Source organism: Dermacentor variabilis, chromosome 4 (genome assembly GCF_050947875.1).
Source record: "Dermacentor variabilis isolate Ectoservices chromosome 4, ASM5094787v1, whole genome shotgun sequence".
NCBI classification, from domain to species: domain Eukaryota; kingdom Metazoa; phylum Arthropoda; class Arachnida; order Ixodida; family Ixodidae; genus Dermacentor; species Dermacentor variabilis.
The window spans coordinates 161,788,967-161,803,712 of record NC_134571.1 but is presented as its reverse complement, the minus strand read 5'-3'; the positions used below and the strand labels follow the sequence as shown (position 1 = coordinate 161,803,712).

At 46.1% G+C, this 14,746-nt stretch overlaps 1 protein-coding gene across 3 annotated transcripts in view; it reads left to right on the top strand.

The window, feature by feature from the left end:
- Nucleotides 1-14,746, top strand: part of LOC142579910 (bridge-like lipid transfer protein family member 3A) — a 103,758-nt gene that overhangs the window by 20,808 nt on the left and 68,204 nt on the right. For all 3 annotated transcript variants that reach the window (XM_075690582.1, XM_075690583.1, XM_075690584.1), the window contains exons 5-7: nucleotides 1,083-1,191; nucleotides 7,831-8,050; nucleotides 14,259-14,612. In XM_075690582.1, the coding sequence (XP_075546697.1) occupies nucleotides 1,083-1,191; nucleotides 7,831-8,050; nucleotides 14,259-14,612 (683 nt within the window). The remainder of the gene's footprint in view (nucleotides 1-1,082; nucleotides 1,192-7,830; nucleotides 8,051-14,258; nucleotides 14,613-14,746) is intronic.

Here is a 14,746-nt window from a genome sequence, read left to right as displayed (position 1 = left end):
GAAGTGCAAAAGTGCACATATTGTTAGAGTAACGCATGTTTTCTGTACGGGTTGGAGCTTCCAATTCCATAAATCTGTGCAATCCAGTGATTTCATGAGTCAACATGAATCTGAACCTAATATTATTCTGTGAATCTGAGTGAGTGCGAGTCTGCAAGCCTGTTGTTCTCAGCAGGCCTGGCCTATTCTGACTTTGGCGAGCCCTAGATGGAGTGAGTCTGGCAAGGTCTGATTTTGGTGAATCTGATTCTGAGTGAGCCTGGCTGGATGCGATTTTTAGAGAGCTTGAGTCTGAGTGAATGCAGCATTGTCTGATAATAACAAGCCTGTTTTAGTGAGCCTCGAGCTACAAATACCAGATGTACTCACGTAATGGCTGCGCCCATGTAAAAGCTGAACCCTGAACTTTGCAAAAGAAAATACCTCCCAAAATATTTATTAAAAATTTACCCATTTATAGCCGCACCCTTGATTTTTGAGAAGGTTGGCAGTGTTATCTGTTGAGTGATGCGAGAGTTCCGAAGCTTTTTTTTTTTAATTGGCCACAAAATAAGACAGCTGTGCCGAGTTTTCAGGGCCTCCAAGTAGCAAAAGCGGAGCCTCCGAGATTTAATGGCTGTCTCCGAGACACTGCCATTGCTAGACTGTGGGGCATCGTCATTTATTCCAACCAGCAGTTGACCCTCTATGGGAATAGCCAAGAATAACCAGAGCCAGTACTGTAGTTTAATAAAGACAAGTACCACCAAAAATATTTACGAAAAAAAAAGTCTTTCTTTCTGTGTAATATCCACAACCCCGATTTTCACCCCAAATCTAAAAAAACCTGCAGCCATTACATGAGTTTATACAGTATATCTTATATATTTATAGAAGGGGATCAGACACAAGCACTTTTCTTCGTGCCCCCTTTCTTTGTGTACATATTTTTTTTATTGCTAATTTCCCCCAGCAAGTGCTGAATGTTTGCACTCTCTACAAAGTGGGCATAATTTGCAACACTGAAAGATACATTGTTGGCAGGCTGCTGTTAAGAGTGTCTGAGTCATGTTGTGACCAGTGCACTTCTCTCTTTTGTGCAGCTCGGGAGGCCGGTACGGCTTTTCCGATCGGGTCGTCGACGGCATGAAAGTGGTGGTCAACTCTGTGGTGGTGAACTTCCAGTCTGCATCATTTGTTGCTTCATTTCAGGTTGGTATTCCATCAGTTACCCACCACGGTTGCTTAATGGCGATGGTGTTGGGCTGCTAAGCGCAAGGGTGCGGGATGGAATCCTGGGCGCGGCGGCCGCATTTCGATGGGGGCGAAATGCGAAAACACCCGTTTGCTTAGATTTAGGCGCACGTCAAAGAACCCCTGGTGGAACAAATTATTCTGGAGTCTCTCTCTATGGCGTGCTTCATTATCAAATTGTGGTTTTGAAACATAAAACCCCAGAATTTTTTGTTTTGTATCACATTAGTTGAGCACATGGTGTCACTCCTGGGTGTATCAGAGGTGCCAGTGTTGCGCCATTTGCGCTACGCTGTGCCACTCCGCGCTTCCTGCACCATCCTGCCCCTAAACGAATTATTTCACCGAAACTGCTCCCAAGTGCTGCTTTCGTGTGCCGCCAAATGTGAGGCAACAATGAGATGTTCAGTGCAAGTCGCCTTGAACAGGTAGCAGGAGAGACGCATTCGTTCAGCTGTCATTCGTGACGTGATGCACTCAAGCGAACTCCCTGCTCTCTCTCTCCGTGGCGGTGAGCTTTGACGGGACCAGCCCAAAGAAAGCTAGCGAGCAGGGAAGGACAGGAAGGAGCTACAGGAAAGTGGTTGTCCAGCCATTTTCCGTTTTCGGCTGATGCAGCAGGCATTGTCACACTGGCGGCATCGGAGTTTTGTGGTGCGCTGGTGAGCGCACGAGGCGGTTACCGTCGTGGTCGCTTGGAGTTGCAGGTTTAGTATCAAAGTTTAAGTAAAAGTCAACATTTCGCTCATCTCTTGGCTTCTCTTGGTTGTTGCTCATGTCAGCGGTGGTGTCGTAATAACACAAACATTTATTTTTCATTTGTTTGAAGTTTAGTTGAGTGTAGCTTTCAAAGCATCACATATCTGTAGTTTTATCTTATACCGGTGTCACAAGTACACTTCTGATCACGATCGGGGCTGATGCGGATTGAGCTTGATCCGGATCGAGTGTTGCTACGTGGTCATTTGCAATCGCGAACTTGCAGGATCTGGATCCTGACAATTGCGATCCATGAATCGCGATCAGACATCCCGGTTGCGATTGCATGCTGATGTCTGCGCTCTCTAGCGTAGCATTCTCAAAACACTAAAAACAAAAAGAGAAGGCAGCTGAATAACAAAAGTTTTAAAACATTTTTATCAGCAATAGTAAACTGTAAAGTTGAAATAGTGTCCAAATTTACCCACAGTTTGCAAATCTAAATTTGTGGCCAAGGCACTATGCAGTTCTGAGAGTTGCCGACAATCAGCAGGCAATAATAGAGTGTTTTAGTTGAGCGTCTTCACGGTTCACTCCACTCCGAGTTGCCTCGCTAAGCCACAGTGGAGCGGCAGGCGATTTTCACATTTTAGTCATGCATTTAGCCATTGGTTTAGTATAGCACAGTGGACCTTTCATAATTGCAGTGCCCTCTGGCCAATTTCAGGGTAGTGAAACAGAATAAAAATCCCATTGATCACTTCTATAAAGCAAAATTAATACATATAACTTACTTGTCCTTGAAGTAGCTAGACGGGCTCTCTTAATGCGTTGCTGGTCCATTTTATCGACTGGATAATAAAGTGTTGACTTGGGGAACACCACGTGATAGCCAGCGAGCTTATGTGTCGCATGCAATCCAATCCTTAGCGCTGCACAGCGCGCACCAGATTTCGCAGTACATTCTCCGACCTGCAGGGTTTTCAAATTTGTCAACACTTGCTACTTCTTTCAGCAAACATAAATCTTCATCTATGCGAAATCACTTTCATGGCTTGTGCTGCACAGATGAACATAAAGGTGTGGGTGAAGTGGATGGCATGATTGAGAACATCTCACTGGAGGCAGCCGTCTTAGAACGAGTAAGGCAAGCAAGGTGCCTCAATGCACGCGAGAGAGAGGGCGCGCACATTGGCCATCCTCGCTAACAAAAGACTGCGGCGACACTCCGCTATCCTGCTTGCGGCTAAGTGGATGGTGCATGCGTATTCGTGCTTCCACTCTGCTCAGCTGCTGAGTGGAGCGTAAAAACGCCAAAATAAAACACCGTAATAACTAGATCCAGATCGTTGGACCGTGTAGTGGCAAAAATTGTTGATCGCAATCAAGAAATCTGATCTGAACCAGCCCCGATTGCAATCAGAAGTGTACATGTGGCACCAGTATTAGTTGCTTCATCAGCTGTGATGCCTTGATGGCGAGGAAATATTTTTTTAATTAGTCGAAAGTTTAGTCAGTTTAGTATTGAATTTTAAGTAAAATTCATTTCGTTTATATCTAGTCCTCTTTGTGTTATTTCTTATGTCAGCTCTGGTGTTTTATTAACATGAGTATTTATTTTTCATTTGTCTGAAGACTAGTTGAGTTTAGCAAATCAAATCATCGCTTATTTATAGTTTTGTCTAGTTATTGCTCTGTGAGCTGTGATGCTTTAATGATTGAAACATTTTTTTTAATAGTGTGGTCGGCTCAGCATTGAATGTTGTGTAAAAGCCATCCGAATTTTTGTTTTTTGCTTTAACCAGGAATAAAAATATGAAATGAACGTTGGCGTTTGACCCTAGAATTATGCTCCAAAACAGACTTGCGCTGCTCCAAAACACACCTTTTGATGCTCAGAAAGTTCTCCAAAACTCCCCTCTTATTGCTCCAGAGCTGCTCCCAAACAGCACTATTCCTGCTCCCCCTGAGCGGCTCCAAAATTTTCAAGCCCGCTTCCACCCCTGGTGTATGCACTTCGTGTTTTATTGTTATTATTACTTGTTCCTTTCCTAACCACTTGATTTGAGCAGAGATTTCTTACTCTAAGGGGTGAATGGCACATAAACGTGCATAACATGCGCTGCCTACTTCAAGCTTTGTTTTTTGCGCCTTATGTAGAGGGTACTAGGAGGGCCTACTCGATACCAGTACAAAAAAAAGCATCTTGGTTAGCTTAATTTTGCTGCTAATGCCTAAGAACCACAGTTGCGCACATGTTGTAAAACATTCAGAAAAGCAATTGCAAAATGAATTTTATCAGATTTGTACTTCTTAAACGCAAAAACACTGATTTTGAATACTGTGAAGTTTCAAATTATCAGACCTTTGAAAATTCTACTCATGAATATCGAGATAGTACTACTACAGTGAAAACTCGCAGATTGGCATTATGAACGAAATTCCACATCTAAGTCTCGTGTCTTTCCAAATAGTCTACCTGTGCAGTTAAAGAAAAAAATATTGATTACAGACAAGAAAGGAATTTCCACTTTTGCCTAAACTTTGAAGCAGGTAGCGTGTGTAATGTGTTGTGCAGAAAAGGACTTTAATGATTTCACCTGATTCTGCTTTTGCTTCGTCTCCCTTTTGACTTTCTATTCTTGTACTGCCACATCTACCGACACCTTGATACTGTGTTGTGCTGTGTTACAACAAATGATTGAGGACCTTAACAGAGAGAGTGTAAGAGTGGGGTTGAAGATTAATATGCAGAAGACAAAGATAATCATGAGTAGCCGGGCAAGGGAACAAGAGTTCAGGATTGCCAGTCAGCCTCTAGAGTCTGTGAAGCAGTACGTTTACCTAGGTCAATTAATCACTGGGAACACTGACCATGAGAAGGAAATTTACAGATGAATAAAAATGGGTTGGAGTGCATATGGCAGACATTGTAAACTCCTGCCTGGAGGCTTACCATTATAATTGAAAAGGAAGGCGTACAATCAGTGCATTTTACCGGTGCTGACATGTGGGGCAGAAACTTCGGGACTGACAAAGAAGCTTGAGAACAAGTTAAGGACCACGCAAAAAGCGATGGAACGAAGAATGCTAGGCATAACGTTAAGAGACAGAAAGATAGCGGTTTGGATCAGAGAGCAAACGGGTATAGCCGATATTCTAATTGACATTAAGAGAAAAAAATGGAGCTGGGCAGGTCATGTAATGCGCCGGTTAGATAACCGGTGGTCCATTAGTGTCGCAGAATGGGTACCAAGAGAAGAAGGTAAGTGCAGTCGAGGACATCAGAAGACTAGGTGGGAGAACGAAATTAGGAAATTCGCAGGCGCTAGTTCGAATCGGTTGGCACAGGACAGGGGTAATTGGAGACCACAGGGAGAGGCCTTCGTCCTGCAGTGGACATAAAATAGAATGATGATAATGATGATGATGATGATACTGTGCTCATTGTGCTTGGGTAGCCTGTACACAATATTCCAGGGTCTTAGTGCCTAAGGCGTCCAGCTGCAGTCTCAGCAGTGCATGCGGCAACACACTGTCCCAGAGTCTGGTCGATCTACCCACACATCTAGCACAGCATTGCATCCTGCAGTCAGACGCACCCATACATATCAGTGGGCAAGCTGCTCGTGATGAGGCTGCACAAGTGGCCTGCATGCAGCTCCTAAGGAGGCCGTTTTATAGACAGGTGATGCAAACGAGCGCCCAATGGCGGTCAAGCCGAATTAACGTTTATTCTTGTTTGAAAGCACTGGCCCATGTTTCATTCACCAGCGGACAGCAGGGCATATGAGCTGTAGGTCTTAGTGTATAAATATCACTAATATCCTTGTTGTTGGGTAAAATTGCACGAATAGTTTATTTGGTATGCAGCACACTTAATTGGACACATAAAAGAGGACAGGACAGTTGCTAAATGACACACTGAAAGCATCGTGCAGCACAAGATGGGATTGACCTGGGTTGACCATTAAGTAACACTGATGAAAAGGGCCCCTGTTGTGGAAGCATTTTTCATTAAACTGTTTCTCCAAGATTACTTCATTTTCATTCAGATTGACCATGTGCAGTAGAACCTCATTGATATGTTCCATTTTGTCATGTTTTGCCGGCTTTTACGCTCTGTAGCACTTGTTCCGTTAATAAGGTGGTACCAAAAATTTCGGACACTGTGTCTGTTTTAGCAAAAGTAATTTATATATGTGCGTTCAAACACTGTCACCTCCAAAATAGTCCCTTTGCACAGTGATACAGTCTCGCAGTGCTCCTGCCACTTTGTGAATACGTCCTAGAAATCTACTTTCCAGAAGGAGTCGAGCACTCTTTTGCGATTTGAGCTCGATTTATGCAGACGTGTCAAAATGGCGACCTTTGCATTGGTTTCTTTTTATTTTGGGAAGAGATTGAAATAAGTGGGAGTAAAACCTGATCAACGTCCCATTTTTCAAGTCTAGGGGCAAAACTTCGCCGCGCCAGGTGGCTTGGCCAGCTCGTGGCCTCCGAGATTGCACCAGTGCCACTGCAATCTCGAATGCTATGCCCAGCTGCCAGCCCATGCAATGCGCCGCAGGGAGAAGTGAATGCAAACTCTAGGCTCAACCTGCTAGTTATTGTCGGGGAGAGCTTGGAGGCCAGGCCCAGCTGCAGCAGCCTGCATGGCATGCCGTAGGAAGAGAGAAGTTAATGTACAAATTTTTCGTGCAGCGACACGTTGCCACACAGCCTGGCACGACTCACGCAGGCTTGCGCGTGACCCCCAAGATTGTGTCTGGGAGATCTCAGAGGCTACGGCCAGCTGTGCCTAGCTGCGCGGCACGCTGCACAGTAGAAGTGAATGCACTAATCTTTCGCACTGCTGCGCAAAGCTGTGCAGCATGGCGGCACGGCTTCACAGTGGCTCACGACAGTGAGCCACTGCTTCTGCGCAGCTACGGGCTGCAGTGAGAAAGACTAATGTTACTCAATGGCGTATTCGACGTGGGGACACGGCAATTACGAACTGCCGTGGCAAACGAGTGCCAAACCCTGCGGAAAGCGATGTACTCGGGATGCAGTGGTTGGGTATCTTTTGGTCTTGCAAACGAATCTGGTTTGTTATATCAGTTGCCAGGACAACTTCACTTCATTAAAATGAGGTTTTCAATGCATGAATCTCTGTGAGGATTTCAAGTGAAATTGAATTTTCTTTACGCTATCCATTATTTCGTTATATCCCGTTTCGTTATATTGAGGTCTGAGTGTATATGCAAATTTCATTTTATGGTACAATGAGCCTTGTCCATCCATTCAGGGGGTGTTCTTGCAATGTGCGAGGAATGAACTTTATTTGAACGTGATTGAGAACTGTTGTGCTGTGACGTTGACTTGCCTTGGGGGGGGGGGGGGGGGGGGGGGACAGACCTGTCCATGGTTAGTCCAGGTTTGTCCTTGCCTTTCTCTTTGTTGAGAAATTCTGCATGGATGGAGCCATGGACATTTATAGGGATATTTCTGCATCACAGCATTCCCTTCACTACTTTTTGCTAGGGCCTCGAGCATAGTTAGGTAAGTAAGAAATGGGAGAAAGCAGACAAGGTTGATGATCTTACATGCTGTCCTACTGGCATGTCGTCACAATGCACTGTCTTCAATGACTACTTTGTGATAACTTTTCACGAAAGCTGGACCTGATCGGTGATCAGCCTACTCGTACAAAATGCGTTATGAAAACATTACGATATGATACCCTCCGATATCAGACTTGTGGCTCAACTTTTCTTAATTAAGACAGCGTGCAGGGCCCCTTTCTAAGGTAAGTTGTGAGTTAGTGTCTAGTTTATTCTTGTCTGCTGTGGCTGCTGTTCTTTACATGAATGAAGCAAAACCTCTTTTTTTTTTTTTTTTATCCTTGTTGCTTAGCTGTCTCGGGTGGTTCTGGACAGCCGGACACCGCGCTGGGACCCCGGAGACCTGCGCCTCTGTCGCATCAAGGGTCCCGACCAGCTGCTGCTTTTTCGACAACTACAATGGCAGATGATGCGCCTGGAGGCCCACGCCCGGGGAGCTCATGCCGGAGCACCACTGCGCCTCATCACCAACGGGGCGCGCTGCCGCATTGTGCTGAAGAAACGCCTCGCCGGTCAGTGTGTGTTGTCATCGTCATCACATTTTACGTCCACTGTGGAACAGAGGTCTCACAGTATATTTCCAATTACATGCCTGTCTTGCATCAGCGCATTCCTGCAAATTTACCTCGTAATCTCATCACACCACCTACTCCTCGGCTGTCCTCGCAACACGCTGTCTTCAGTAACCACTTTGTGAGAACTTGTTGTATTGCCGCCTTTGCGTAATTTCAGTTGAGGGTATGTTTGTTCCACTTGCCAATTTCAAGCGTGTGCTGTAGAACCTTGTTGATGTGATCCCCTTTCATACAATTTCCCAGTGGCAACGTTTGGGTTCAGAAATGCAGAGTATCGCCCAATACAGCTATGCCTTTTTTTAACCAGTTTATATGTCTTCGACAAACAAGATCTTTCGGCACCAACGTTCAATACATTGTGAAACAGCGATTGTATGAGGCATTCTTGGGCCACTAGATCTGTGAACAAGAAAAGGCGCGAAGAATGTGCGATTGAGAGCAGTCAGTGCCCGCCACTGCAGCTTCTCTGCAGTGCTCGCCTGCCTGTGTTGTGGCAAAATGTGAGCATGTGCTCAGATTCCTTTGCCGGTACCAGCAAATCTACTCGTAGGTCGTTTTACATTGCCATTAATAGCTGTCACCAGCAACCCTCTCGTGACAAGCAGCCTCACCTATCTGTTTCACAGGGCGTGTGGTGTAATGTCATTGTAAGCGCACTGCACACTTAAGAGGTGATAACCCAAACGGGTAGCTGTTTCGTGCTGCAGGCGGTGTGAATTGAGCCTCATGTTTCGTTCTTATGGCATCACACTTTGGTGGGTACGTCAAAACTTCCCACCAAATTGCCCCACATGAAAAAGGTGCTCATCCAGGCTGAATTCGAGGAGTGCAAACGTAAGCTTGTTGAAGCCACAAAAACGACAGCTTGCATCTCCGGCCATTCGGGCCTTACTGTGTTGGCATATGTTTGGTGTTTCATACTGAAATTATTGCATTGATAGATGTCAATCACAGTTGAGCGTGCCAAATTTTTTAGTGGCTTTGGATGACATTTTTCTGCTTAGTATGTTCTTTCTTGCCTGTTTTTCCAAAGCGCATGAACGAGGCTGTGCGTATATGTGTCCAACTATTTTATTTTATTTTTCCTTCCTTTTTCTAATATGACGATGATTGTGTTTTCCCGACATCCTTGCTTCGCCCACTTTTGTAGTACCCTGCAAGGAGCCTTAACAGTTTAATACCTAAATGTTGACGATGGCTGCAGCACCTTTCCCTGGGGCACTCATTCTGTCACTCTTATAGACCACTCTGCGCATAACATGACTTCCCAAACTCTACTTTCTCATTTACAAGAACAGCTTCCCATCCACATTTGCTTTCTAATCAGTATACTGCTGTCCTCATGTCTCTTAAAGGGGCCATGAGCTGCTTTTTATCGAAGCCAAAAAGTGCATTTTAAGTTAAATTAGACTTTCAGAAATATTTTGCCACAAGAAGTACTTCAGTGCGTCCAGCATAAGAGGAGTTATTGGCAATCAAACACCCAGTTCTCGGTGCTTCTGCTCCTTCTTTGATGCCTCGCACTGCGAAGGCTATGGCAGAGCGGGGTGCACCTCCTGAACGTCACCGTGGCACGCAGTTAAAGTTTGATTTTGGATGCTCGAGTAGACGTCACTATTTCTGATTTTGGCACCTATGACATGTCAAATGGATTGTCCTCAGCGAGCCACAGTGCACTCAGCCAGTGTACTCGTCGCAGCATCCCGGTGCGGCCGTGGCAGCAACGCCACGTGGCAGACAGTGGCTACATACAGCTGCAGTGCATATGCGCAGCGTTAACTTTGTGTACGACAGGGCTCGAGTGCGTGCTCACGCTTATATGCTGCAGTCTGGCTATGCTACGTGGTGTGGATCGGCTTTGTCCTACACCAGCTTGACCAACGGATATTAGCCACATCCAGCTTGTCCATTTTGAGGTGCTGTCAATAGCTCAGTACGAAGCGAAGCCTGCCAAACCATCTAACCCGGAGCATCCAGTAGTGAGCGCGCACTGGCAAGCGTGCGGGTGGTCTTACCTTGAGTTCTTTGTAATTCGAGCATAGTTGAGCGTTCAAACCTAGTCGAAGTTAGCGAGACCCAAGGGCTACAACACCAATGAGCACGGTGGCCAAAGTTTAATTCCTACGCGACTGGCCACGGCCGAGCTTGTGCAGATGATGGTCAGCTTCTTCCAAAAATGTGTAATTCTTATCAACATTCGAGAGCAAATTTTTGGTTACTTCAGCCTGTTTATTAAACTGCATCAATGAATATACTCAGTAACAGTAGGAAGAAGCCCACTGATCCAAACAACCTTCTTGATTGATGTTAGATATTGGCCAATAGCAGCTGTGTATGGAAATCTCCTGTACAATCAAATATCGATATAACAAATCACATGGGACCGCCAAAAATCATTCATTATTCTGAAAGGTTGTTATAGTGAAAGCCCCAAAATTGACCATTCCACCTGTCAACCCATCAGTTTATAAGTTGTCACTGCTTGAGCTATCCGCAAAAACGTCGCTGCTGGCTGTCAGCCCGCACTGATAGATTCCGCTGCCACGCACCACTGAAGCACCGTGAGTCGCCAGGGTGTCTACCAACCGGGAAAACCGGGAATTCTCAGGGATTTCCAATAGTCTGGAAAAACTGAGGGAACTTGCGCTTCTATCAGGGAAAAGTAGCTGCAATTTTATTGAAAGGGAAAGAAAGTCGCGGTAAAGCTGGCTCGAGTAGGAGAAGTTGCCAGTGTTTAGTCAATGACCGACTTTCCGGACGGCCCGATAATTCGGACGGCTTCTCAGGGAATTTGGAAATGTCAACTTGGTAGACACCCTGGTCACGCACTAAGCTGATGCTGAGAAGACTACTGACAAAAAGGAGCGCAATGTTTCTTGTTTGTTTGTTTTCACATTCCTTGCCCGTGGACACCGTAACTGTCTCACTCGAGGCGGCACCTGGACTATTCCAAAGTGCAAGCGCATGTAAGCGACACCGTCCGAAAAGTGCAAAGTGCCACCATGTGGCAGTCCCGCGAGTACAGAGGTTACATTTCTCCGCACACATGGCTAGTACAGTGGCAGAAAGAAGCGAGAAAAAAAGAGGCTTGCGCAGAAATAGGGAAGAGACGTGCCTCCGTTGCTAGGCGACACTAGCCTGGGTGGAGCATGCTCTTGCGAAACCCGATGCGTTGTCACCTCCGTGAATAGATTAAAGAAAATTTATTTCCCCACTTTTTTTTTATTATTATTGAGCGCCGTCTCGGGTTTTCCGAACCTGTATGCTATGGTGTCCGCTTACTGCGCCTTGTCGCCTGGTAGCCTACCATTTCACCTGCCGTGAAAGACACACGGAATCCTAAGAATCGCCAGATTTCGGAATATTAGTTCGTAGCACTGAGGCATCGCTAACATGACACGGAAACAGAATAACGATTGTTAATGTGAAAGGTTCGGTATTTTGAAGTTCGTAGTTTTGAAATATTTTTACATTGAAACCATAAGAAGTAAGCTGGGGATTTTTGAAAAGTTCGTTCACCTGAAAAGTTTGATAATGTGGTGTTCGTAGTAACGAGATTTCTCTGTGTTATGAAATAAAGCGTTCAGAAAAGCGTGAGGAGGAGGCTCTTGTTGAAAAGAGTATTAGAGAAAAAAGTGACTTTGTGCTCCGCTTGCAAGCTCCACACGCCGCGCACGACTGCGAAATGTGACTGAGATGTCCACAGCAGTGTATCTTATCTGCAGACAGTGTTTTCCCACCAAGCCCTAGGGGTAGTTCGAGCCCCTTTAATATTACAGTTCAGACCACTTGTAACATTACCGCTTATAGTGCAGGACCGGCTATAACGTGCTCTCCATGTATTTGCATACCGCTTATAGTTCAGTATCACGAGACAGAGTACCAGTTACATGCGAGGCAGCGAGCGTGCCTCTCAGGGAGATGCACTGGTCGAGGGGTGAGCGACGAGGGCAATGCGGAGGAGGAGAGTGGGAGCAAAAGAACAAGGAACAGCGAAAAGAAAAGCCTTTGGCGCTTCGGTTGATGTGTGGAGAAGTGTTTTATGACTCCAGCTTTGGAAGAATTGTTTTCGAGATTTTCCTGTATGCTGTGCTTTATTGAAAATGTGACCTATTCAAAATTTTGTGACGGTTGAACCCGTGCGTGTGCTTTGCGTTCGCCCACTGCAGTGCACGTCGTCATGAAGTGCCAATATTGTGCGTGTGACCTTGAATCCGCCACACGGTCACCCCTCTCAGTTTTAGCTGTGTTCTGCAAATGCAGCTCGTAGCTTTTAGGCTTCGTGTCCACCTGCGAGCTTTCACCTTTCCTACTGCTACACGCACATACAAACTTGGTAGGCGTTTGGAGTAATTGCCACAGCTGATTGCCCGCAATCCCAGATCCTGCTCTGAGCGTGCTGCCCCCTGTTTGGCCCTTGAGCGTGATCTTCATTTAATTGTACGCCGGTATGAACTTGTCAAGGGCAAGCGTCCTGCAATGGCATGCCGTCCAAAACCCCCGCCATGTTAAGCCTACCAGCGCTGCCTCCTCGGTAGCAGGTAATCAAAGTTGCGGGTTGGTGCCAAGCCATTGAAACGCTTTGCAGTGGCCGTGCGGCACTTGGAATATGGAGGAACCACCCCGACAACGAAAATAAGGGGACAGGTGGCACAGGCAACACTGGAATGGTGGCATCTTGGATCGTGGTTGTCATGTTTTCAACATCACACATGCAGATCAGTCCGAGAAATTGAACAAGGCACTGTACGGTGTTGAGCTCGATATCCCATTTGCAATGGTTGTTAAGCCATTCAAGAAACATAGAATATCAAACTCAGTGGACCACACGGATGAAGACACAGTTGTGGTTCTCGCACAGCGATACAAAGTTGCTCGAGGTTGACGACGATAGACATTAACAATAAATAAACTTCCATGTGTCTAGGTTTTTCAGGCATGCTATTTTTGTGTTATAAAATGTGGTGCAAGCTAGATTTGGATGCACACCTTTTCGTACTATGAACCCGTGTAAACTGGGTGCATATTTGATTTGTGGGTGGAATTGGACAAATACTACCAAATGACAGAGTGGTCTCTTAGATGCTTTTTATGCCTCCTCTTTTAATTCGGCCTGCCAGTTAATGCACTCAATTTTGTTGGTCCTGTCAAGATTGAATTAACGGAAGCCAAGTGTACAAGGGTTCTATTACCATCAGCATCACTTGATTCGATGGCCACAGGGATGCCTTTATCAGTCCTGCCAGTTCGCACTTTTGCTTAGCAGCCATGAATTTGCCTTACGAAGGGTTTTTGTTTCTCAAGTTTGCTGTCACCTCCTTGTCATGTCCATGTTGCATCTGGCGGAGGTGTGCTAGGTGGGTCCCAAACACACACAAGTAGCCAGAACAACAGTTCTTGCACTGAAATCGGGAACGTATGAACGGACAGGCTCTTTAATACCAGAGCTAATTAAAACAAACAGTGTCAGCAAGTTGAAGTTTGAGGCCACATTTGCACAGTACTTGTTGCTTAAGTACCAATCAATTCTTCCCTTTCATGTTGGCTTAACCTATACAGTGCAATGAAGCCACTTGGTCAACCAATCCTATTTGCTTACTGTTCTCTTCATCCTCATGTTGTTTTGCTGTGCAGCACCTAGTCACGTGTTCGTACCAGCTCCCACAGTTGCATTCAATTGCAAAAGCTCTCATGTAACACAAGTAGCCAGAACAACAGTTTTTGCACTGAAATCAGGAAAGTATGAACGGACAGGCTCTTTAATACCAGAGATAAATAAAACAAACAGTGTCAGCAAGTTGAAGTTTGAGGCCACATTTGCACAGTACTTGTTGCTTAAGTACCAATCAATTCTTCCCTTTCATGTTGGCTTAACCTATACAGTGCAATGAAGCCACTTGGTCAACCAATCCTATTTGCTTACTGTTCTCTTCATCCTCATGTTGTTTTGCTGTGCAGCACCTAGTCACGTGTCCGTACCAGCTCCCACAGTTGCATTCAATTGCAAAAGCTCTCATGTACCAGGCTTTGGGTGTGCGCTACAGAGGGTTGAAATTAATCCGCAGCTCACCAACATGGTGTCTCTCGTGGCCTTTGCACTGGGTTGAAATGCCTAAAACAACTTAATCATTTCATTATCGTGCAGACTGCAGCCTGGTTGCCAGCCGCCTGGTCCTGGTACTAGACGAGCTGCTCTGGGCCCTGACCGACGCGCAGCTGGTGGCAGCCTTGCACTTGGGGCACTCTCTGGCCACCCTGGTGCGAAAGGCAGCCGCCCAGGGGCGCCGTCATCGCGCTGCCAGCTCGACCTTGCCAACTCCTGACCACTTTTCGACTTCCTCCGCGCCTCCTTCGTCGCAAAGGGGCGGGGGTGGTGGAGGAGGAGCCCCCAAGAGCCCCCTGGTGGAATTCTTTCGGCAGCATGACGTGCTTGAGACGTCGTACCACATGTTCTGCACTCGCATAGACCTGCATCTCTGTGATGACATGGACCCCAAGGGTGAGCGCACGCTTGAGTGTTGCCTCCTTACGTCACATCTTGTTTCTTCATGCGAGCTAATCTCCATGTGCTGTTGCAGGTTTCTTGCCAGGCCGTAAGTGTGCCCCTGTGACAAGCTACTTGAATGTGACACT